This window comes from Gymnogyps californianus, chromosome 1, assembly GCF_018139145.2.
Source record: "Gymnogyps californianus isolate 813 chromosome 1, ASM1813914v2, whole genome shotgun sequence".
NCBI classification, from domain to species: domain Eukaryota; kingdom Metazoa; phylum Chordata; class Aves; order Accipitriformes; family Cathartidae; genus Gymnogyps; species Gymnogyps californianus.
In genome coordinates, this window is record NC_059471.1 from 136,633,179 (window position 1) to 136,659,000 (window position 25,822).

Here is a 25,822-nt window from a genome sequence, read left to right on the forward strand (position 1 = left end):
TTCTGACAGTGACAGATTGTAACATCATGAGATGTGAACAACACTGAAGCTTTTGCTGGGTGAAAACAATCAGTATGGAAAAAAAAAAAAAACAAACAAAAACCAGACAAACCTGTGGAAGAAAATAAAATCGTGCTGTCCTTTAATTCTAATGACAATGCAATGAAATAAGTGTTCAGTAGTGCAATTGGTGAGTATCACTAACTGAAAGCACAAGGCAGTTGCACTGACTTCAGTGGAGTCGTTAGCCAACATGCTAAATCATTGCAGGACCACAAATTTTGGGATCTGCTACTCAGAATTTACAATGTTTACCAGCAACTCTACTGAAAGCAGACTGTAAAGACTGTAAAGAAGATAGTGAGCCAAAGTTTTAAAGACAATAGGCAAGTCTGAATTCACAAAGTCGTCGATACCACCAAAACAGACTCTCTCTCGGCAGCCCCAGACTTTAGAGTAAGCTTAAGGCAATAATCAGCTATCAGACTATCTCCCATATTGCACCTCACCTTTGAGGAAAGTTCCTTGACAAAAATCCAAATAGCTACTGCCTTCTCAGCTTTCAAAGCCCTCCTTAAAACTCACCTCTGTCATCACTCTTCTGAACGCAGACTGTCAGCCAGCTGCCTCTGTGGCCTTTGAAAACCCCTTTGAAAATCCCATCTTAAATATTACTCTGAATACTAAATCATCTCAAAATAATTAGTAATGTGAAAGAATAAGCCTGACAGTTTATTTGCTCTGATTTTGAAATAAAGTAACTCCATGGGCTTCTATACATTTAACTACCATTCTGATCCCCCCTCCTCCAGTCATACAACTAAGTTGATAGAAGATGGAAGATACTTACCTTTTTAGTGGGCATTTTTATTTTAAGGAGTTCTGCTTCTCGACTAAGTACTTGCCAAGGTGCATGTATACGGACAAAACTCAATCCTTGGCTCTTATTCTGAAACATAAAATAGTGAAAACAATGTATTTCAATATTATTGAACAGAATACAGTAATAAGGTTTCAAGATATCAACTCCAACTAAATCATGCAACTGTTGGCAATCACAGTGAATAACCAACTTCTGTTACAACTGGGCTTAGAAGTGATTTTTCTTTAAAAGTTGACTCTTCTAATGCTCTAAAATCCATTAATCTACTGCCTACAGTGTAGCTGGGTGTGCACCATGAAGACAGAAGGCTACAGTTCCAGATTTTGGAATCATGTGAACCAGAAACCCCCAAGCTACAGCTTTCACACTCAGATATTTTGTAAGTCAGTCAGTCATCTGACTTCATTAGTGGGCTTTTGTGTCCATCTGAACCGACAAATAAAAAACATTTATTCTGCTCTGGGTGGGCTTTGCTTTAGGTTCCCATTTTCAGTTTTGCCCATCTATTTCCTGGACACTTCATCAGATTAGTAGTTCCTTACAGGGGATCAGGCCCAACATTTACTGCAGTTGGAGTAGCAACCCTACACAAAACATTCAAATTTAACTTCTGAAGAGAGACATGAGCCTAATGTTTATGATGTAAATAACTGGTTATGCTGTGCAGAGGCCGAAGACTACACAAGAGGGCCTCTGCACAGCCAGTTTGCTGTGATCTGGGCTGTTGAGGGGTGCTGTCCTGGTAGCACATCTGAGCTACACAAAGGCACTCTAAGATCAGAAAGCACCACCCCTGGCAAAAGCATGAAAATGAGATGTACGCATGTTGATACAGAATTTTCCTCAATGCACACAAATAAATTATATGAGTAGATTATACGGATGAATGCTTACCGTGGAAATTAAGGGAATAAAAGTTGGGAGGGAGATTAGAAAGAGGATATGAGGACATATTTTGGGAAGGACATGGAAGTGGACAGGGGGAGACTTTAAAGGCTTGATTAATGCTAAGATTAATGATCTTTGTGTAGCTGTGTGCATGCTGGGGCTCTGGTGCTAGGGCGTACTGTCACTTTGCATTTTCCCACCCATAAGTGTGTAAGGATCAGGACAGTCCCCTCCCTTCAGGGGAGCATGAACCTCTATTTGCACTCCCTCATATATCCTGAAATTTAGAAGTGAGACAAGAATACTGAAGCAGGGTGTCCAACTTGATGAGAATCATAGCTGGGTTACATGTTGGGCTTAAATGCAAAACTCAGGTGCCCCACCTGTGAGTAGCTGCCTGTTACATGTACAAACAGTTGCATATGTCTAGAGAAAGAATGTTAACGGACATAGCTTAATGTCACTATAATCAACAAGCAGCTTAACTACAGAGCTGGGAACGTAGGCCATATCCATGGAAACGTAGCATCTTCTGTTGGAAATCAACTCCAAGAAAGTTCTCTTTCTCAAAAGCTTTGAGTTAAGAAAAGTTTTAAACAGAAATATGAGTCACAGTCTAAACATATATTTAAATCTAAAGGACTATTGTAGCACATTTACCTCAGAAAAGCCTCTCCTCTCAGCCACAGTGATATTTTTTTGTTTTGCATACAATTTATATCAATTTCCAAATAAAGCTGTATCATACCACATTGACATCAGCATTTTAGAACTGGTATTTAATCTTTTCAAAGTGTATAAATTCTTACAATTTCATGTAAACACCAAACATGCATTTGCTGAATGTTTCATAATGCTTCCTGATTAAAAAAAAATAATAATAATTAGATGGAAATCCTACTATTCTTATTGCAATCATTTTGCTCTTATTCCCCTTATAGCTGCAACATGAACTACAAAGATCACTACATCACTTTCAGCTAACATTTCTTCAGTGGACCGATGTTATTTTAAAGAGCAGAATGAGCTGCAGAATGTCCCTTTCATCAGTCCACTGGGGAAATCAGCTTTAAGAGAAGGAAGTAAAAATTTACTGGGCATCAGCAGATGTTCTGGTAATCATTTGCTGAAAATGTATTAATAACAGATGAGAGTTTAAATTTCAGTGGGTGAAGATCAGGAGGCTGCTTCTCAGCTTTTGGCTAAAATCAAGCGTGTGTCCTCTGTCTGGGGGACTATATTCCACATTGGCAAGAGGAGGGACAGTCTGATCTAATTGGTTGTTTCCAGCTCAGGCTCATATGACTACACAGATTGCAAATAAAATCAGTCAGATAATTCGGGAGAAAAGACCAGATGAAGAATATGACCTTTGTATATTTGAACAAAAATATGTTGGAAAGTTGTGCTGTTCACAAAGTGATATCAGATGCTGAGGAATCAGAGCCTTAAAAATCTTTAAAAGCCTTAAAAATCACCCCATGATAGGAAACTGAGATCATTTTAATAAAGACTAATGCAAAGTAAATAAACCAGGGAAAACAGGACCAGGTGATTCCTGTTGCATGGTAAACAAAGTGCAGAACAATAGACTACTGAATATTTAGCTTGGGATTACTAGAACCATGTTTCCCACATCTTCCTATATTTTTCCAACATTAAAATTAATCAAAGAAATTTAAAATAAATGTTAAATCATCAATCTCATATCATATCTCAAGGGATAAACCATCTACCTAGTTTTCTATTGAGCCACCAACGTAAAAACCTGTACCAGCTGCTCCTCTGGTAAGGCTCCTTTCCCCACTTTTCAAGCCTGCAGTAGTTCCAGTTGTCTGTTTGCATGCCCTTTTTGTCATTATCGTTATGATGACTGGCGAAGATCTGTTCAACTAACTTATTCCCAGAGTGCTTATTGTATTGCAAACATTACCAAAAGTTAGAATTTGTTTTTCTCATTGCCAGAGTGGATTTATAACTGTCTACTGGAGACATACATACACTAAATGGTGTCATTTGGTTAATCACCTGAAATGATCAAGATACATGTGTTCATGTATACAATTTAATATTTGCTCTAATGAAATGCTGTTAATTCTATTTTGAATACTCACAATCACCATTGCTTATTCATTGTACTCTAGATGTATCGCTAAAGCTAACATGTTGTGCTGGCTAATGTTATTTTTGCCTGACCATTTACTTGTTATTTAATACAGCCATCCTTAATCAAGTCCTTTTTCACTTACAGCTGATATCCCACAGGACTTTATTCTTGGCCCTGCATTGTTCTATGTCTATATCACTGCACTCCCTGATTATATTACTCAAATGACTAAGTATTGCTATGCAGATGACAAACAGATTTGTTGCTCTCATGATCCTTTTTTCATCAAATCTATATTCCATATTACAGAGCTCTTCCAATAAGTTTCAAGAGTGGAAGTTTTTCAGTAAGTTGGTTCTGAATTATTCAAGATATATTTATATCTTGGCTTCTTTTCTGTTTTGTAAAGTTGAACTGAGCCTTCCCATTTCAATAGCAAAACTCAGCATTAAAGTCAAATGGAAGAAAATCTGAAGGTCTGGTTTGCTTTTCAATCAGCACATGAAGAAAAATATATCAGCTATTTCTTTTAGTCTATCATGTATTCCTAGTAGTTTAAAGCAGGACTTTAGCAGCAGTCTATACTGCATTTGTTTCTGTCTTATAGTGGAAATGTATAGGTTGAATAAAATTCAAATTTCTCCAAGGAGACTTTTTCTGTCTTTCATGCCTTAACAGTAAAATACATTAGCACCTGCATCAACTGCAAGTCTAAGATTTATTGCAAACTTGTCATCATCAAGGCCATAGCAGAAAAAAATGTATGATAACTATGAAAGCTCTCATATAGATGTGTATAAAGAATGTACTCCTATTGATTATAATTTGACTAGTGAAAAGTCAATAAGTGATTATTCTTTTTAACTAAAAGCTGAATGTTCTGAAACATGGCTAGACAAGCATAATAGCTAGACTAAGCAGAAAAGCTCTGCCTGAAAATTTAGATTTGTCATTGAACTTAGATTTCTACAAAAGTCAGATATCAAGTGAGAATTTTGTCATTCTGTATTTCTCATCCACTTTGACAGTTACAGTTGTCCAACTGTAACATGGACTATTTTTGATCCACTATAACACAATTACCATGCTTTTATTAATCTCTTCCAGTTCACAGTTTCTCAATTCTAGCCCTTGCAGGGACAGGCCACAGATTGAGGAGATGCACCTTGAAGCATTCTTTGTTGCAACAGGAATTTGTGGAGAAGTCCTGCTGCTCCATAAGAGCATGCCATGTAAAAGGTGGAGTACTGCGTGTCCAGCTCCAAGATTTCTCATAGTGCCATTATTTTGTCAGGCCAATTTGACTCCCACCTTACCTCATTCAGACAACCCATTTGTCATGTATCATCAGCCATGTCACCTCAAGATGAAGTGTTCTCAACAGTTTGCTTAGACACCTCTAATATGAGCTAAAGCACGTGATGCTAAAGGCATCATATTTGTCAGTCACAGTCAAGACAACAAAAAAGGCAAAACCAATAATTATACTCTGGGAGAGCCTCAGACTTTTTTGTGGTTAGCATATTGCTCCTAGCCACTCTGCAAATACAAAATTCATTGCTGAATGCTAGATTTGAGTAAGTCTTTCTCATTATTTCCTTATCATGAAATCACTCATCACTCATCCTCTATTAAAGGAATATAGTTATATATAATGTATATATTAAAGGAAATAAGTTATTTTAAAATACTTGTCCAAAGAAATAGATTTCTGCTGTGTATCTTAATAGGAAGAAAAGAGAAACACTGAAGGGTAGAAAGAAGCTGAACAGAAGTGATTAACTACTGTCTAAGGGAGTCCAAGGGAACTGCTAATCTTTCTTATGATTTAAAAAAAATATACATAGGAAATGGAATGGCATAAATTATAAAACCTGAAGCATGTAAACTTCCTTCTTAAAAAGACAAACTATCTGGGCCTTAAATATTTTATCCTTCTGTGATTATTAAATAGACAGAAAAATACCAGACACATAACAGAGAGCAAGTTTCTAATGGCTTCAGTTAATATAATCAGACACTTTTGCTGACATTGGTAATACCAGCCACACTAGGAAAGCAACAACGAGAGAGTTTATGGAGAGGAAAAAAAAAGACAAGTCCTAGTAGCTCAGTAAAAGTAATCATCTTCCCATTTATTCCGTCACCAAATGGATCAGTCACGTCTGCAAATGCAATTGTTCAAAATTAATGTCTACTCTCTTGATACCAGCCCTGGAAATTGAGGCAAATAACAATGTGATGTGATAGTGCAAATAAAATGCAATTTCTTGTTACTATCACAGAACTCCAGTCACATACGTTTTACGAAAGCTGAGCCAAATACTGAGCTGTTGGCCCCCTGCATGGGTAGCATGTGATGGAATGACACAGCATTGCCAGATTCAGACAGCGACTGTGAAAGTGTCTATGTTTTGTGCCAAATGTATTGAATCTCTATCTGTACAAGGATTGGCGTTTTGCTGATCTTAATGTTTTGTATCCAAGATACAAAATCAGTTTATCACAAAGCATGCGTATCAAAGTGTATGGCAGTTACATTATAAAAAGGAAGAGCAATGCAGTAGTCTGAGTGAGACGTCAAGACCTAGAATGTCTTGACATGGAGATGTCAGCCTAGAGCAATTCCCTACTCATGTTATCTATATAATTGTAGGCAAGTAATTTAATTCTTTCTGTCACTGATTAAATGAAGATAATGGAACTTCCCTCTATCAAAAGACATTTGTGAAGATAAATATGTTACAGACTGAGAGGTGCTCAAATAATACAGTAAACAAATAAAAGTGTATGGCTACTGTCTGTAGCCATACTACATATCTTATAATTTCCACATTTTCCTTCAAAAACTGTAGTCCTTTTACCTTTTGCCAAACTTCCCCTTTTCTATTTTCATTATTTCTCTGGGGTACAGATTTACCTTACTGTATAGTGCCTAGCATAATGAGATCCTCATTAATGACTGCAGATTCTCCTGCAACAGTATTACAAATAATTAGCAGCAATCCCTGACAGCTCCAAGGAGTTGTCCCACTCCTGACAGACAACCAGTCACACATAACACAAGTGTAAACATGCAAAGCACTGGCTTATTCACTGATGGCAAAGGTAAACTCCATCTAGTTCAGAGAGTAAGGTTTACTTTTAGCTGCTCAACAATATACGAAGCAGACATGCTCAAGTCCAAATTTCAGACCTTAAGCAAAGCTGCAATTATTTACACATTTTGGTAGTTTGCCTTTCTCTTTCTTCATTTCTACCAACAGCGATGGTGTTAATGTCCTGTTTATTTTACTCTCTTACTCCCACCTCTGAACATAAACAGTTAAAGAATATACTAGTGTGTATAAGCAAGGAACAGAACACCTTAGAATGAAAGATCTGGCCAAAACACTTTAAAAGAAACTATATAACCTTAATTCCTTAGATAAAGCACTGTGGAATGAAACAGTTGACTTTGCACATCCTTTGCAATGTTTCTTCATGGCATTGCTACCTTTCCAACCAAAATCTTCCCACTCATCTATAGACAAAAAGTGTCTCTGAATGGAAGGTGATACAGGAAGCCTAAAAACACAGGCGTGCTTCCCCTGAAGAAGATGGAAATATTTAATGGCACACAGCAGAATGAAAATGAGCTGTTAGAAACTCAAGCACAAATGTAGAATAGATTGTGAAGTCTGCCAAATACAAAAAAGGCACAGACCTCTGCATTACTGCAGTACTCAATGCAGAACCTATATGGAGGTGACTAACAAATATGTCAGGATTGTCATTCATTTTTAATTCTTTCTGAATGCACACCTTGGATTTAAAAATTAGTGCATTTTCCTGGTTATTTTCCAGATATTTATCTATGGCCACTAATTACTACAGCATGAAAAACGTGACTTTCAAATGTAAAGCAAAATCTTCCCTATTTGTTTAGAATAACTTTATCAGCAAATTTCTCCTATGTCAATGACACAGATTTCTTGCTACAAAAGCATATCACAATTTCAGTGCATCTTCTGAGACTGAAGAATACCAGAAACAATAATAAAGTGCAAAATTGAAAAAAAATCCACCCAAATCAGACTTCCTCAAAGAGGAAGGGAGGAGTGTGTCTACTCTACCACCTCCTGTATTTTGGCAGTGTCAATGGAAAAACACGTAATCAGCTGGCCTGGCTACATTCAGTGCCAAATTAGCTAGCTAATAAGCCAATATTCTGTAAAATACATCATATCAAACTTGATTATCAATAATAAAATCAACAAACTTCTTGAGGCCAAAGAGTTAACATTAAAAAGGGCAAAATGTAATTCCTCTTGAGGGAATGAGACACACTAATCTGCACAGAGATTTATACCCTAAACAAATTTCCAGATGAAGCAGCAAGATCATGGAAGTCAATCTTTAGACCAGATAACAGGCATGTTACCAGTAGGGGGATTAATGAAATAGAGACTGAACTCTAGCAGACTCAAGAAAAAAAAAATTGGAGGCAAAAAAAAAAAGTGTGGTTAGGATACCAAAAGGAAAACCAGAGGAATGGCACCTTAAAATATTGCTTCATCACTCAATACTTGATCTGGGATATTAACAAACAAGCATATAAAGGGATGATTCAACTTTGTGTTGAAAGATTTTAAATTTCAATTCATACTTAGGAAAAATACTTTGGAGGGTTTACTTTTCTTTAATTTAAAAGTGTTAACAGATGGTACAAATGTATTTCGTTTACTAAGTATGTTCTCCTAATCTTATGCTACAAGCCTTTTCAGGATGGTGTCTCCCTTTGAGGTCTCTCACCAAAGATCAGTAGCAGTAAAAGGAAGGTTGGCTGTATTTGCAGAGGCTTGATTGGGAGGGGATTAAGATGAAGATAATCAAGGTGGTGTGGTTGGCTTGTTTGCTTGTGGGGAATTCAAAATCTCCCTGGACAGTTTACAGCCTCAGTGTAAACAGGGAGAGAAGGGGAAGAAGCACTGGCAGTCACACAGTAACATCAAGTGACACATTTTGGATAAGGCAACAAGTCCTGGGGTGGATAAATAATTGGTTAAATAATAAATGGTGGATAAATATTGTTAAAAAATAGCAGGAAACTGGGTAGGAGGAGATCCTGCACTGCTGAAAAAAAAGTCACTGAAGAGGTTTTGCAGAGTCAGCACTGTACAACATCATCATAAGTGGCCTGGAAAAAGAGATAAGCAGTGAGAAGACAAACTGCGCTGATGAAGTTTTTCAGGGTAGCAAGGATAAGGGCAGACTGAAAAATTGTAGAAAAGCTTTATAAGAGTAAGAGCCTGAACAATGGCAAATGGCTTTCAATGTAAATAAATATAAAGTAAATATAAAAAAATATAATCTGTGGGTTAAAAACAGTTTCACATATAACATTCTGGGCTCTGAATTGACCTATACCAGTCAGTAATGACATCTTGGGGTTGCAAGAGAAAGTTCCTTGAAAATATCAGCTCAGTATTTTGTAAGAGCCAAGAAGAAAAGCAAACATTATGTTCCATTAGGAAAGGAATAGAGACTAAGAAAAAAATATTATTTAAACAGCAATCCATACCGTATCCACATCTTGAACTCAGTGTGCAGCCCCTGTCTCCTCACCTCCAAAGAGATAAATTAGACCACAAATGGGTTCAGAGGAGGGCAACAACCATCATAAAAGCCTTGCTATGACAGCTATATAGGAATCACTGAGTAGATTGAGACCCTTCATTCTGGAAAAGAGCAATCTTAAGGAAGACATTGTAGAAGTCTATAAAATCATGCGTGATAAGGAGGTGGGGTGTGGATGGACTGCCTACTGTCTCTTTCGGGCCAAGAACTAAAGAGCCTGAGACACAGTAAGCTATTGGGAGCTAGATTCAAAATAAATGAAAGGACACAGGTATTAATGCAGTGGGTAGTACCTCTGTCTTGCCAAAAGACTTTGTGGGTGCAAAAACTGTATGATGTTTCAAGAAGAAACCATACCAGACTTTGGAAGAGAGATCCATGGAAGGTTGCTAGATAGACAAACTACGTCAAGTGGTGGAAATTACCTGAGCTGGAAGTAGCTGTCGTCAGGAGAACATTAGAGTAAAAGTGTCAAAAAAATTTGTACCATTCCTATTTTTTCCTAAACATTTTACCATTGCAACTGTTAGATACACAGTACTGCGTTGATGGACTGTCTCAAAGGACAGGATCATTTTATGGTAATTATGCCAAATCTAACAGGAGGGACTTTAGGCCTTTCTTTCTCCCCAGTATTTGGCCTCCTACTTCCTACTATCATCTCTTCAATTAACTGCATAGCCAAAAAATACACAGTAAGCAATCTAACTGCCCCACCCTTGGACAGATTATAGGCTGCTATGACTCACTATTGTCACAGGGGTCACCTCCATGCCAGTTAAAAAAGCGGCTGGTTCGATGGTGGAGCGGAACCTGACTGATGAAGGTGTCTCGGTAGGTGCTCACACCATGCCTGGGTTCCCTACCATATCACACTCGACAACGCCTCAAGTCTAGAGAGTAATGGGGACTCAAGAGCTGTCATTAGTTCATAATCTCATCACTGAGCAGTTCCTCTGTCTTCAGGTTATGCTACAATCTGGTTATTAGTTTATAATAAATAATACAGATTATGATACAATTGCTTTCCTTCTGATGTTTTAATGAGACTGTCAGGCTAGGCTGTCAGATGATGTAATTTGGCACAGCTACACCAAGTTAACAGAGCTATTTAGATGGGCATCATTAAAGGTTATGACCTGAAAATTGAACACACTCGAGTCTGGACTTATGCAAGTTTATCAGCAAGGGGACAAGATCAAAGTTAATTTGGAAACTGCAAGCACTGACTGAAGGAAGAATAAATCCAGACAAAACTTAACACAAGTAAAAGAATTTAAATTTATTTTATTGTTGAGACTTAAGGGCCAGAAATACTTTCATCTTCACTAATCAACCAAAGGAAAGCTAATGATGCTGTTTTGTTACGTGTCCCAATACTCTGGTTACTTGAGAAAAAAACACTTCTCTTATTGCATAGTACAAGGGAAATTGTTCCGTTCTTGGTAGCTATCAACAGGAATAAGCAGGAGCAAGATTGAAGTACAGCATACTCCATGCCTGCTTTGGAAGGTCATTTCTCTTTTGAACCAAAAGATCTCAGACTGGGTGAGTCAAGATACATCAATGCTCAAAAACTGATTTGAAGTCTACAAAAACTAGTGAGCTATTGTCTATTAGGTGGGATTAGAAAACATGGGATTTAACTTTAGACGGGGAAAGTGGTTGCTGGAAAAGGTCACTATCAGTATATCTCCATTTCCTACATTTTGACACTAAAAAAATCACAAAACTGAGTATAAAAAATAACCTTTCCTGTGTTGACAATGTTACAATTCAAACTTCTTCAAAGCATGTGTTCTTTACGGGAGTTCATCCCATCTCCAGACTATAGTACTTGACTGCGGTTAGTTGCAACGATGATACATTTTTTATTATTGTTACATTGCATTTACAATCCTGGTGCTATTCATTTTAGGTTGTACAGCCAGGTGTGGGGAAGAGCAAAGACAGATTGCAGAAAAGTACAATGGCCTTTCTTATACTTCTTCAGCAAACAGACAAGTAAATTCAGGTAGGAATGTCTCTTTTTCTTCAACTAAACACACAAGGAACCAGACTGCATTTCCAACCACCCAGCATCAGCAGGGGTATAAAAGAGTCACACTGACTCTGGGACTAGTTCCTTGTATCCAAGGACTTCCTAGAAAAACACTTCCCAGCCAGTGAGGCACAAGCATGCTTCAGATGAAGTGTGGAGGCCAAGCTGATAAGCTCTGCTGGATGCTTGCAGGCTCTGCAGATGATTAGAAGGCGGCAACAGCAGCAGCAGCCCTGCAATCTGAGCAAATCATCAAGCAAAGAAAAATAATTGCTTGAAACTTTGCAGCTGAGCCTAACATGAGAAGCTTGGCAAACAGGCTGGGAATCAGTGTCCAAGAAATACCTCGTTCATAGATGGAAAGTGCAGTATTACACTATTTCTGGAGCTCTAAGAGACCCAGCTCTCTCAGCTAATGTAGTACCTAGGCTGGAAATAATATCTTCCCACAGGGGCATGATGATCACTACTGAAATCAGCCAGTAAATGGACAATATTAGATTTTCAGAAATGTTAATTAGCCAGCACTTTCTAGTGATCTCTGTAGAACTTGCTGAATTATCAACAGTTTTGAAAATCAGCTCTCAATACACTCTGTCACTACATCAGGTATCTCTCCCATCTATACTGCTAGTCTCAGCTCCCCAAAAATTATGGTCTAAAAGACAATCACTCAGTAGATATCAGTAGAACAACTATTACAACACACACTGCATTCATCCATCCTAGCAGTACTGCTTTGTACATGCCATAACCTATGTTGGCCAGATTTAGCTCTCATCTCCATCACCATAAATTTGGAATCACTCTGCAGAAAAAAAGAAAAAGGCAGCCGGTCAGGATTTACAAGTGCCAATTTGCTCCTTTATAACACAAAAATTAAAGAGGGATTAGCCATCAGCTATATTGCTTATTTGACCAGCCATCTGTCAGGTAAAAAAAAAAAAAAAAATCAGTTACCAAATCATTGTAACTGAAATGTGAGTTTCAATTTCTATTACAATTCTAAGAATAAACTGTAAGCAAATGTTGGTACTATAACAATGTTTGGTAAAGCTTGACACATTAAAAAGTTGTAGGTTCTCCAATACATTTCACAACAACATTCAACAAAAACATATTTTAGTAAGATTTTATTTTGGGGTTGACATTAAAATATGAAGATTTATGTAGAAAGCTGAACAAATCACTTCTAGAGATGTAAGGGTCATGTGGGCCATTAACTTCCAACTATGAAAAAGATACTTAGCAGATAGAATGTAGAATATGAATATTAACCTGATACAATGCCAAAGATTTTTGTGCCTTGAGGGAAATGAATTAGCAAAGCAAAAATGTAAGATTTGTTATTCCAAACCTGGTGGTATCACACAAATTGAAATTTATGGGAAATCACTACCAGATTTTTGTAATAAGTATGGTGCTATACACTGATAGCAGTAAGTGTATACCTACATCCACATCTTAAAATCCATTTTATGCCTCATTAGAAGTACTCATTTTGCCATTTTCATAAATCTTTTTGCTTGTTTTACATCGGCACACTCAAAGAAAATCACATAGTACCTCTGTCTAGACAGCTTTTTTTTTAAAAAAATATATATATATTGCATCACATTGAACATTTTTGTACCTTTGCTTCGGCATGTTTCTGCCATATTTTTCCTATACTTCTGCCATACTGAATACTATGAGCAAGTACTATTCTTTTCTGATAAAAAAAAGTTCAGAAAAGGGAGGCTGTGTCACAAAGCCACATACACACTATGCTAGGCTGTGACTTAATAATGGGAAGATATCTTCAGCAACAGAATATTCAAAACTTGCATAGCAAAAGCCAGCTACTCTCAGGAGAGTTCTGCGAGGTCTGCCTGTTGCTCAGAGGCTAAGGATGCTCAAGCCAAATCTTTCCCGTAGGTTAGGCACTGCGATCCTTAGATATGTCCTGTAATGCATTTAGTCTCCAATGTATTTCCTTTTATACATCATGATAGCTACTCATGAGTGCTAAGTCAAAGCTTTCTGAAATCAATGGGGAAAAAAAATCTCTTTATACTAATGTTAGTAAGGCCTGCAGAATCTAGCCATCATTTTTAAAGCCCTGATAGAGTCACACACTTAAGCTGGCATCTTAAGTGGGTACTTTAAGAGCATTCACAAACTGAACATTAAGGAAGTCATTCTCATAGCAAAACCTCATATTATGCTAAGTTTTGAGTGCGTCAGTAGGGTATGCTCCTGAGGACTTCAGTGACTGCTTGCTTGAGAAAGAACCTCAGGACACGGTCTCATAACAGAAACTGCTATAGCATTCACTGTCCTCACATGTCTGGTATCGCTGGATAAGTGTTAACATACATGAACAGTTCAGAGGTGATCACACATCAAGTGATATCGTTAACTAAGTTTATCAGAAAGGATATATCAGGATTGAGATCAAAAGAAAAAAGGGGGGGGGTGTTTTGCCTTTTTTTTTTTTTACTTGTTTTGGTAGTTTTGAGTAAACATAGCTATCTCAAGCAAAACTCTGGTCCATTTGCAGGGGGTATCACCAAATCTATCTGTTTAATACTGATCACAAGGTGCTTTTTGTTCTTGGCATGCAGTAGGGAGAGTATTCCGAGATGAGAGACTCAGAGTTATTCTGCAAAAGTGGGAGCAAGAAAAACAAACAAGAAAAAGAAAAAAATAGCAGATTTAAGCAGTAATTGGCAAACAATAAGAAATGAGCAGACTAAGTCATGGCAATAAATTAACTGCATGCTTTGGCTTACTAAAGAAACAATACAGAAAATTGTGTCTCTGTCTTCCATTACTACATATCCTTACTGGCATTTATATTACACCAATATTGCATTTGTGGTCAAGGATAATTTAAATGCATTGTAATATCTTTAACCATAAAGTTCTTTGGTCAGATCAAGATCTCATTTACACAAGTTTGAGGTGATAGCACATATTATTGATTCTTTGTACTCCCACTGCAATTTATCTTGGCTACCCTGTTTTATTTCCTTACACTCAAATGATGATCTTGGTAATACAGGATCCATCTTTTTCTTCTGTGTTTATTCAGAACACACTGGATTCTCATCTGTCATATGCCCCAACAGTAGTATAAATAGCAGTAACCACACAGATCCAGATCTGGTTATATAACTTTTGCACATGATGTTAAAACATTAAAAATTTAACTTTATCATTCACTATTAAAAATATTGAGTGGGGCTTTTGCCAAAAAATTCACACATCAATCACAGATAACTGAACAGATGTTTTGGCTGAAACGGGCTTCAACTGGAACATTCACACATACACAAAATGACCTCTTAATACTGGTAGGATATTACTATTTTAGAGCTTTCTTAAATTTTGTCTCAACAAAGGTCATTAACTAAATATTTGCAACATGTGTTAGCTCTTTTCAAATATTTATAGAGATGGTTTACAAAAAAAAATGCAACTAATTGCAATGCTTCCTTTTGACTAAAAGCACAAACACACATACACAAGTTTATGTAGCTCTGAAAGTCTGAAAAGTGCCTTAATTCCCCTTAAGTCCACACGTTAGTATAGTTGTATATACACACATGCACAGTATACATACACACAGTTTTATATATATACCCAAATTAGAAATCCCTGCTTGAACTTTGACCCTCTAGGGAGACTGCCTTGGCATTCAAACCTTCTCCCCCTGCCCCCACCAAAGGAAAAAGCGACATTTAAGCTTCCCACAGAGCAGTATGCAAATAGAGAGTAGCACTGAGAGTGAGTCCTGAGTAGGAGCATCATGCTTTGGTATTCTCTAAGGCTGCCTCTACTGGTTCCCTCTCTGTGATCTGTCTGAGCACCTCATCTAGCAGGCTCACAACTCACGCAGGCAGTTGGTAGGTTGCCATTTCACATTAATTCAGGCTGGTGTAAGTTACAGAGGTTGTGGTCCCAAATTCCTCCCTGCCCCTAGCCATGTGGTTACACACCCACCTCTCCACCCCCTGAGAGAGTAGTCACATTCATATAACTGGATAGTGAGTTTCTTTAGCCAGATCAGTTCCCTGAAAACTAAATCCTAGTTTTAAAGAGCAATTAATTTTCAACTGGATCCACACTTTGAGTGATCAACTCCTGGCAGCACTGCAAGACAGAGAAATGTGCAAGACACATTGCTCAGGGAAGGAAAGAAGAGGGCAGATTCACAGAATCCCTAACTCAGATCAGCCTGCCCTGTGCCTTCAGGATGCTTGCAAAAATAAAAACAACAGCAAGAAGAAAAACTCTTGCTTGACTCAAATTTAATGTTCAGGTTTTTTTTTTGCTTTTGTCTTTTGATTTTTTAAATATCTGGTTTTGAATAACATTTAGGCAAATCTCTTGAAACAGCATTTTGAAACAGACCAGAAATGCAGTCTATAAAAAAGGATAAAGCAAAGAGTGTATTTTTCTAAAACTTTGGGGTTTCTCCCTCAAATTAATCATTGAATTGGTATGAATCCCCAAATACTTTTGATCAATCATAAATGTATTTTCCATTAAAATCTCAATCCAGTACACTTTGCCTGCCTGTAGTTAACAGGCATACATCAATGTCTAATCATGGCATATTTGCCAAACCCAGCTTTTTAGAGAAAAGTAATATTAAATTTATGGAAATAGTGCACCTTTTGCCATCAGCTGAACAAAACAGATTGGTAAGCAACATTTAATAACTAGAAAATTATAAATAATTTAATTGGTATTGTGCTGGTTTTGGCTGGGATAGTTAATTTTCTTCATAGTAGCTGATATGAGGCTATGTTTTGGATTTGTGCTGAAAACAGTGTTGATATTACAGGGATGTTTTAGTTATTGCTGAGCAGTGCTTACACACAGTCAAGGCCTTTTCTGCCTCTCACACCACCCCACCAGCGAGGAGGCTGGGGGTGCACAAGAAGTTGGGAGGGGACACAGCTGGGACACAGCTGACCCCAACTGACCAAAGGGATGTTCCATACCATATGACATCATGCTCAGCATATAAAGCTGGAGGAAGAAGGAAGGGGGTGACGTTTGGAGTGATGGAGTTTGTCTTGCCAAGTAACTGTTACGCGTGATGGAGCCCTGCTTTCCTGGAGAGGCTGAACACCTGCCTGCTGATGGGAAGTAGTGAATGAATTCTTTCTTTTGCTTTGCTTGTGCGCACGGCTTTTGCTTTACCTGTTAAACTGTCTTTATCTCAACCCATGAGTTTTCTCACTTTTACTCTTCCAATTCTCTCCCCCATCCCAACGTGCGGGGAGTGAGTGAGCGGCTGTGTGGTGCTTAGTTGCCGGCTGGGGTTAAACCATGACAGGTATTTATTTTACGATTAATAACTGAAGTTTTATAATTTATAAAAAGCAGTCTATAATAAATACAGCTGTTACTATTACAGGCAAGTGGCAGAATAAAGACACAAATTCATTGAGAGGAAGAAAAGCTGAAGAAGTAGAGGGTGTCTGCAGGTAAAAAAAAAATCGTGTTAAGAACAGAAGCTGTGGGAAGCACGTTTTCAGTTGTGAGAATTAACTGTAAAGATTAATACAGACATGCTGCTAAGAGACAACTTCCCATTTTTCATTCTCATTCCTCTTCACATGAATGCTTTCATACATTTGAAAACCCGTTTGACAGTGAAAAGAGTTAGCATTCACCTAATTCTCACCTCCACTTTTCTGTTGTTTTCTGTTCAACAATAAAGGACATGAAAACTGGAAACCAGAACTATAAGAAACCCAGACAGTATGCCAGGGAACACAGGGACAGGAGGTCCTGTCCCCACTGATACCCTCAGACCCATGATAACTTTTGGCTAGTTATGTTTTATTCCTGTCTCTATCCTCATGTATTTAACGACTTGGGAGTAATATTTACTTTAATTTACTCCTTCTAAAAGTCTGACATTTCACAGCAGTTTTGTCATTGACACAGAGAAAGACACAGGTATGAATCTTGCCAGATTTTCAGCCTAGCAGTCAGTCTTCACAAGACAAGTGCTACTACTTTAGGGAACCAAAAGGAAGGAAGCTGCAGGAGCAATTCACATGCAGGAGGTAACAGCAGCTCCTCAAGCTTCTGCCATTCCTTGAACAAGGTGATGGGGCTGGGCAGGCAGCTGACAGCCAGGATGAACTTTGTTCTTCAAGGGCCTACTCCTTTATACTGATTATATGAGCACGTATCCGAATACATGCACTCACCTTAGATATGGAGAGTATTAGGCAATATTAATTTACCCTGTCCTGTTTCTGCTTGAAAGAGCACTTAGGTTTGTACTAAGGAAATAGCCTTCTTGCTCTTGCATTTCTTCCACCTTCCCATCTGTTTTCAAGGGTCCAGGTAACAGGAAGATGCCCCCTGCCTCACTTCCTGGATTTGGCTTACAGCTTTTGATGTATAGTTCCTTGGCTTCACTTATTATTGTGATTTTAATTACACTGGAGTGCTCCATAATTATATGCCAATTATCTTCTTTGATAATTACCACTGACACATACAAGTGAAGGAATATGTTTTAGACTTACCTATTAGTTTTTGTGGTACTTAAAATTCTACAACATTAACAAAATTGGTTTTACATTATAATTACATTTACATCTTTTATGAAATAATGGAAATTGAGAATTAATTACAAGGAGCACAGTACATTACTACAGAATAGCTATACTGATATTGGGAGGATTACCAATCACTATATTATAAACTACACCTACTTTTTAATACTAAGATGAGCTGTCTTTAATAACATAATCCAGCAGGTCTCCTGATATGTGGGTTTTGTCCTGCCAGGGAGTGAGTCTGATAATGCTAGTAGAGCATTATGAAGATCTGGAAATTCACAACAATTTACAGCTGGATCTTGGAGCATTTAAAAACATTCTTCGTGATGACTTTTCTGTGAAGAGACTTGCCAGTTGGCGGCCAGATGTGACACAACGCCCCTAAACCAACAAATACTTTCCAGGAGAGTCACTTATGAACCATGGCTCACAGGTGAAAAACAAACTGGGATCCCTTGTGGTGCAAGCTGTGACTTATGTCGTTACCATGGTGCTCTCAAATGCCTCCTGCAACAGATCAGTTGAAAAGTAAAGCAAGTCCACTAATGAGCAAAGTTTGGTGCCTAACTGAAGCTGAGCTTTGCCAGCTTTGGGTGAGCGGTTTCTTAAGGACAGCGTTACTTTAAAACAGGAGAGAATAAGGGAGAAATAAAACTTTGCACAGAAGTCTCTGAGAGATAAGCAGTCGTGAAGTATGAAGTCCTCAAGTACATAACAGTTGCCAGATTTTCACAGAGAAGTGGATGTCTTGGACACTATGACTTCACGTAGGCCTGTGACTGACATTGTAACTGATGGACGGCAGGGAAGGGTGAAGGACTGATGTCACGTAGACCAAAGAAAAGATAGACAGTCATAATGAGGAGTGGCAGGATTGCTACAGGTATAGGATATGAAGAAGAAAGAGCATGATGGACAGAAAGGGAGAATCTTGGAAAGGGCGGTGGTCTGTGGTAGGTAGACAAGCAGTCCTGCAGAAAACTGGTGTGAATGTACAGCGGTGAATACACAGAGGCCAGAAATAGGTAAGCAGGTCAAGCACTGGTGAGGTGCAGCAGTTCCCATGCATTGACTTGTGAAAGCTGAGCGATGCCACTGGAGGTAGAGAGTAAACATTATCCAGTGAACTTGCAGAGACCTGTGACAAGCTTGCCAGAGGTACAGCGCACCTAAGCGTATTGACCTGTCCTGCAAAAGCCTGAAAGTACACCTACATAACAAAGAATATCATATGAAATTTCCTAGGTCCCACTATCCAGAACATGGACAATGAAAGGATGCAGTAGCCTTCCAATGACCTTCCATAGGTACACGATCTTTAGGATGCTACTTCGTCTTGATTACCTAACAGGGTTCGGTGGCAGCTGAACATGTGTAAACGTTAAGAGGCAAGCAAAGAATGATTATTCAAAGCCTGTAAAATGAAGTATGTAATATGAGAGTTGAAAAAAGAGCAGGAAGACCAGAAGTTTTCAAGACAGGCATCAGGGGTTTACAACTTACAAATGAGTGAGGATAATGGGAGATGAGTAAGGCACGAAAGGGATAGAAACTATATTACACATTAATCCAGAAATACTTAAGATGACCTACAGAACCTGCACTGGAGTTGAAAGTTTGTTTCAAAGCATTATGGAAGATGAGTAATCCTTCACGTCGTGTGGCCAGTTTCAATGGGAGCAGAGTTAGGACTCTGAGTGATTTGGAGAAAACTTCTAAGTATAGGATGCGCAGGGATATCCTTCCCCATTTTGAAGGGATTAAGGAAAAATAACAGTAGTTTGAACTAGCACTTTTGGAGGTGCCAGCTTGGAGTTCTGCTTAAGTATTTGCAAGACCTGGAATATATTCTCTGTCTCTGAGATACTAAATTTTCTTTGTATTACTAAATTACTCCAGGTAAACCATGACTGAGTTTGGTGAACATGTAGACAAAGCCTGCAGACAAATTCCCCATCTCCCAGCTGGTAAAGTGATGCCATGACTAAGAGAAGTGCGCTGTGCTGCTCTGGAAGAGAAAGACATTGGTATTCTTCCAGTGTACCAATGTTGGCACTAACCTACAGAAAGTAATGGCCACCTCTACATTTTCAGGATAATGCTTCTAAGTGATGTCTGTGTGTTGCCCCTAGAAAGGTTGCTGTTTCCAAAGATAAGAAGGAATATCAGTCTACATAGCTTCATTTTTTCCCCTAACTACCAGTAGCTCATTCTCTCTCAAATACATTTTGTTCGTTTGCTTTAACATTGGACATCTTATGAAATTCCAAGGTCATCTACCTAACTCCACCTGAAGAAGTTCCTTAAAAGTATAATACATAGGTCTCAATCCTTTTAGTGAATTCAGTCATGCTCTAAAATGATTACAGAGTTCAAGGAATTGAAGGAAGAAGCCAGCAATGAACTGACGAATTAATTCCTAGATGATAGAGCTTGAGTATGGAGCTAAAGCAAACATATCCACCATCTCCATAAACAAAAAAAAAAAAAAAAAAAAGAGAAGAAGCCCACAAAAACAACAATTAAAAATCCATACACCTGTTCAAAATAAATAATTTTGTCCAACTGTTTTGTTTCAGGTGATGAAATCATTGTTACATTAATGTTAACCTGGAATAACTGCACAGAAATCAATATCTAGCTCTTACATGATTTTTTTATTTGGCCTATCACCATGAGCACATACCTGTACACATACGGGAGACTCACTACTGTGCACACAGTTATCAGTCCTGTGTATCAAGAAGAGAATTCACCCCGAAGAGTAAATTTTCCATGCTGTGCATGGGGATTTAGTCACCTAACTCCCATTAACGTTAATGGGAATTGTGCAGCCTGATGCCACTCTGCTAAATTTTTTTTCCTTATTGTTCTATTCAGGCCAAAGTAATTGCTGATCTGGAAAAACAGAAACAAATACATAATACAGTTTTGAATGATTTGCCTTGTCCTATGATGTAAAAGACTTTACAATGACTGGCAAAGATACTTCTAGCTGAAAACAATCTGATTACAACCTTCTATATGGCTTATGTATCACAGTTTCCTTTTTTTCAGGATGTAGGCATTAGAAGAACCATGGTTTATACAGAGAACCAATCTCAGTTTGACTAAGCTGTAGCTGAAGGTCTTTTCTCCTCCAGAAGTCCCGACCTGTGGTATGTTAAATGCTTATCAAGTGAAGCCCCTTTGAGGGACAGTCTGCTACAGCACGTAGCCCAGACCACACTGGAGAGAGGGAAGTGACCTTGGTTTTTGCAGAACCACAAAAGCCCTGCCTTCATCTACATAGACCTGCCAGGTCATTGTGGAAGGGACAGAGGAACTTCTGAGCCGTTGCCTGAAAGCATCATAACACTGTAACAATGCAGATGCCATCACGGTGGCTATGAATTATGACAGTATATTGAATTTTTTCTATTTGTTCTTAAAAATGGAAAAGATAAATGCAACTCTTACCAGATCGAAAAGGCAGCTTCTTGAAACTATTTTTAGAAACATGAAGTGCTGCAGTGTTCCCAAGTACTATACATCCAACTGTCTGCACTGCTAAGAGCAACTAGATGCTCAACATTTTTGAAATTAGAAACAATATTCAGAAGCTGCCGTTCAGGTACCATCAAACATATTCACTCTTACATTGAAGTAAAATATGTCAGGCCTTGTGTGGTTTCAGATTTCTCCTGTTTCCCCTTGAATGACATTGTCACTCTGCAAATCCATTCATTAAAATTGGATCACGCAGGCCAACCCTCACTCCATTTCACTGAAAAAGTTAAGAAGTGAGATAGTATTTGGTTCCATAATGCTACCTCTGGTGAAAGAAATAGGTGGAGTTCTCACATAGCATGGCATTCGCACAGTAACTTTGTGCCATACTTGAAATGGACAGGAAAACTGGAGAAGGGTTCAACTGGAGAAGAGTTGTATTTCTGCTGTTGCCAGTGGCCAAAACAGATCCTTTAACAGCTGGAAAATAACGGAACATCCCCAAGCTACAGAAGCTATAGATGACCCCAGTCACCATCAGCACAGTCCAAATATAAGCAAAAACTAGACTCCTTGTCAGGTCCCATACAAACCCAGCACATAAAGCAGTGAACCACACTCTTCACTGCTCCCTGCACTTATATATATGTATCTTTATATTCCTGTCATCTTGCAGTAAAAGTGGGACAGTTAACTAATCTGTCCCTCTATGACAGCTTCCCCTCACTAAATCTGTGCTCATCCACACAAACTACTACCACCAAGTTGTTGGAGGTCAACCCCTACCTAGAACTTAAGTCTACAAAGGATTTAAGAAACAGTTTGTGTTGAAGAGGACGTTCTGATTTCTAAGGGAAAATTACTTTTTTTTTCTTCTTTAAAAGACCTTTCCACTATCCATGCTTAACAGCTTGAATATAAATTCAGTTTTCATTCCAAAATGCCTCCCTCTCATATATAATATAATATTTTAAAATGTACACACCACAAAATGTCTAGCTGTGCATCTGGAAGGGAGTAATTCCTTCCCTATAGTGGCTCGCTTCCTGGAGAAATATGCTTGCCTTTCTAGTCATAATGTCATGAGCAACAGACCTTTTAATAACTTAAATTTGGACCGAATGACACACACAGCCATTAAAGTCATCAGTAAAGCAAGAAGACCTTAAACGAGTCCAAAACATATGAAAAGAATCCCACAAACCTGAGTCATTATTTACGTTACCTTTCCCTGGATCTGCTAAAGGATAGCAAATTCCACCCCCTCACTCTGCACATATACAAAGAGTTGTTTTTTTCCCGTAAGACAGTCCTATCCTTCAAAGACTAATTTCCATAGTCAGGTATCCCTCAGCCTTTTCTCTGCTGGAATCCGTTCCTGAATCTGAGATGGCAGAAGCTGGTGAATGCCACTTGGAACAGGTGGCACTTGCCACTTGCATTCCCTTGGAACAGGTGCCACTGTACCGTTGGTTGGTTGGTTGAGAGGATTTTTCTTTCCTTTTCATGTTCTTGCAGGGTTTTTTAATTCTTCTCTCTCTCTCTCTCTCCGACATTCCAGTTTTAATTTCTAACTCCTTCTCTATCCTCACCCCCAGCTAAGCCGTTCAAGAGTATTCATTGTTACTTCCATAAAAATGGGCTGGATTTTGCTCTGATTTGTGAGCCGAGAAAAAAATAATGCTGGACTGATGTTTACTATGACAATCCAGAAGCTCTGGACAGTGAAGCCTTTTCCATAGCCAGTTGCATCAGAGGCCAAAACAGAAGTAACAGAGGTGGAAGATCCCTTTCTAAGAAACCATTCACTGCTTCACTTGAAACTGTCCTTTTGCCCTGCAGTGAGAAGGCATGGCACCTCTGGTTTGCTCTCCCTGACTCTGGAAGAGAACGCTATCTCTGCTCACTGGAAGATGTGCCCCACTCTCATCTTCCACAGAGAAAGAAGTGACTCAAGAACAAATCCTATTTCCTATTTTTTCCATCAACATAAGCAAAATCAATTTGTCTCTCCCTGTTGTCCTTGTTTCTCATTTTTTGTCTCTGAGACACAGAGTTTTCAGAGAGAATGTCTTTTAATCTGCTTTCATACAGGCCAAAAAGCATGAGGGAAGAACAGAGAGGCACCTTCTTAGCTCAGATCTTTTATAACAACATAAAACAGTACATAAATGAATGTATATATGTATAAAAGCAACATATTAAAGACAGGGAGCACTTATCTACAGTATTGCATCCACTCTCAGGTAGAATTCTCAACGTTTCTCACTTACGCAAAGGAGTTGCAGCAGAACTCCCTGCTTTCCTTTGCATGAGGTGTGAAATCATGACTAAGAAGCAATGCCTCCAAAAAATAACAAAATCATACAGCAACTATTCAATCAGCAGAAATGCAGAAGTGATCACTCCTTTGGTATCAGAGGTAACTGTAGGGCTGTTTGCTGCTATAGACAAAGTAGGCAGTTGTCTGGGGAAAGCAAAGCAAAGAAAGACTCGTTTCCCCTACAAAAGAATCTCTGAAATTCAGGATTTCTTCTTGTGCCAAAGAATAGGTTGAGATGCATTGGGCAGCAGGTACTGCAGTTGGGGCAGTCCTTACCCAGCACCTGTAGGAGCCGATTCCTCACCCCAATCAACAGCAGCATGATTTCTGTCCTTTGAAAGGTCAGAAAAGCAACAAATCCCAGGACCAAAATCCCCAAACTATCTCATATTTTACTACTTTATTTTCATGAAACTACTATTCAAGCTGCACCAGCCTAAACAGCTTACAGAAATTATCACTACTTCAGCCTCTAAGTCTCCTCTGCAGTCACTCTAGCTACTGCAGCATCATCAGCGCAGTGTGGCATCCCTCAGGGCTTCCTGTATTGCTCTTCAAATTGTCTCCATGGATTTAATTTACAGATTAAAACTTCTGCTGCAAACAAGACCATTGATAATTAAAAAATGTTTTCATGTTCATCTGTGAACAAGCCAAGCAGCTGATTTTGGTTTTTTTTCATCCCCTATCCTACAAGTGTCCAGTTCTCTCCCTGCTATCCCTAGCAGGGATGTATAAGCCATTTCTGTGGGCTTCTCATCTATCTAGCAGTTTGTAGAAATTGAAGTAGTTCCTCCAGCAGGTGACAGAACTCAATACAGGACACAGTGAAATGAAGACACAAATTCGGGCTGTTATGTGCCATTTCTACCAGGCAAGCCTGATAGAAACATCATTATGTAAAAACACATGTAAAAATAGGATGCTTCTTGCCCAGCTCCCATTATAAATATCACCAGAATGTACACCCCAAATCTACCACCATCTGAAATTCGAGATATTGATGCCTCCATTTCCCAACCTGCAGACGATTGATGAGATTTATCATTGCTCGCCCAAGAGCTCTATAAATGTTATTAATAACATACAGGCCCATTTTTGTACATCTCTTCAATTTTCTCTAAATCCCTTGGAAGCCATTTTGACTAAGGTACCTAATAGCCGAGCATTAAGTGTCTGGATGTTAATTAAAATACACAAAGTGAGTCTGTCTCCCCATTCATCTATTCAAGTCGCAACACAATCATTAAAAAACAGGATTCATAGTACGGACTTTTCAGCTTTGACAGCACAGCCATTCTACCTAGCCACCTGTTATCATGGATCGTTATTTTAATACTGATTGAACCACATTTAACTCCCATGGGGCTACTCCAAAATCCTCTCTCAAATGGAGACGTAATTTCGTGTTAAATAGTTAATCAACTTGCCAATATTTTCATCACATCCACTTCAGTATCACTGAAAACCTTGCCTTGCCTGTTCAACTTTAATTTTATAAGAGCTGTGTATTACATTTCAGCCCCATATAAGTAACATACAGGAGCAGAACATGTTTTAGCTAATTAATGCTTCTGTAACTAGAGTCATTGAAAAATAACCATCAAATATTTATATAATTGGTACACTAAGAGGCCCCCAAAGAAGTATTGCCTTGTTCCGAATGCTGTACTAAGGGAGAGTGACATACAAAGTCCAAAGACCTACAGCACAAAAGAACCCAATCTGCTTCCAATACTACGTTACTCTGTATGCATTCTCATTGGCTTTGGGAGGCGTTCATTAACATGGATAAAGGTTTTGGACTCATATTACATTTCCCTATCCTTTTAAAATTAATGTTAGCTACTATTAAGCTTTCATCTGCACTTTAGATTAATAAACATTTTGAGAC

At 38.4% G+C, this 25,822-nt stretch overlaps 1 protein-coding gene across 1 annotated transcript in view; it reads right to left on the reverse strand.

The window, feature by feature from the left end:
- ANO2 (anoctamin 2) overlaps positions 1–25,822 on the reverse strand; it is a 205,885-nt gene that overhangs the window by 163,493 nt on the left and 16,570 nt on the right. Inside the window, exon 4 of the mRNA XM_050895205.1 lies at positions 851–949. Coding sequence (XP_050751162.1) covers positions 851–949 — 99 coding nt within the window. The remainder of the gene's footprint in view (positions 1–850; positions 950–25,822) is intronic.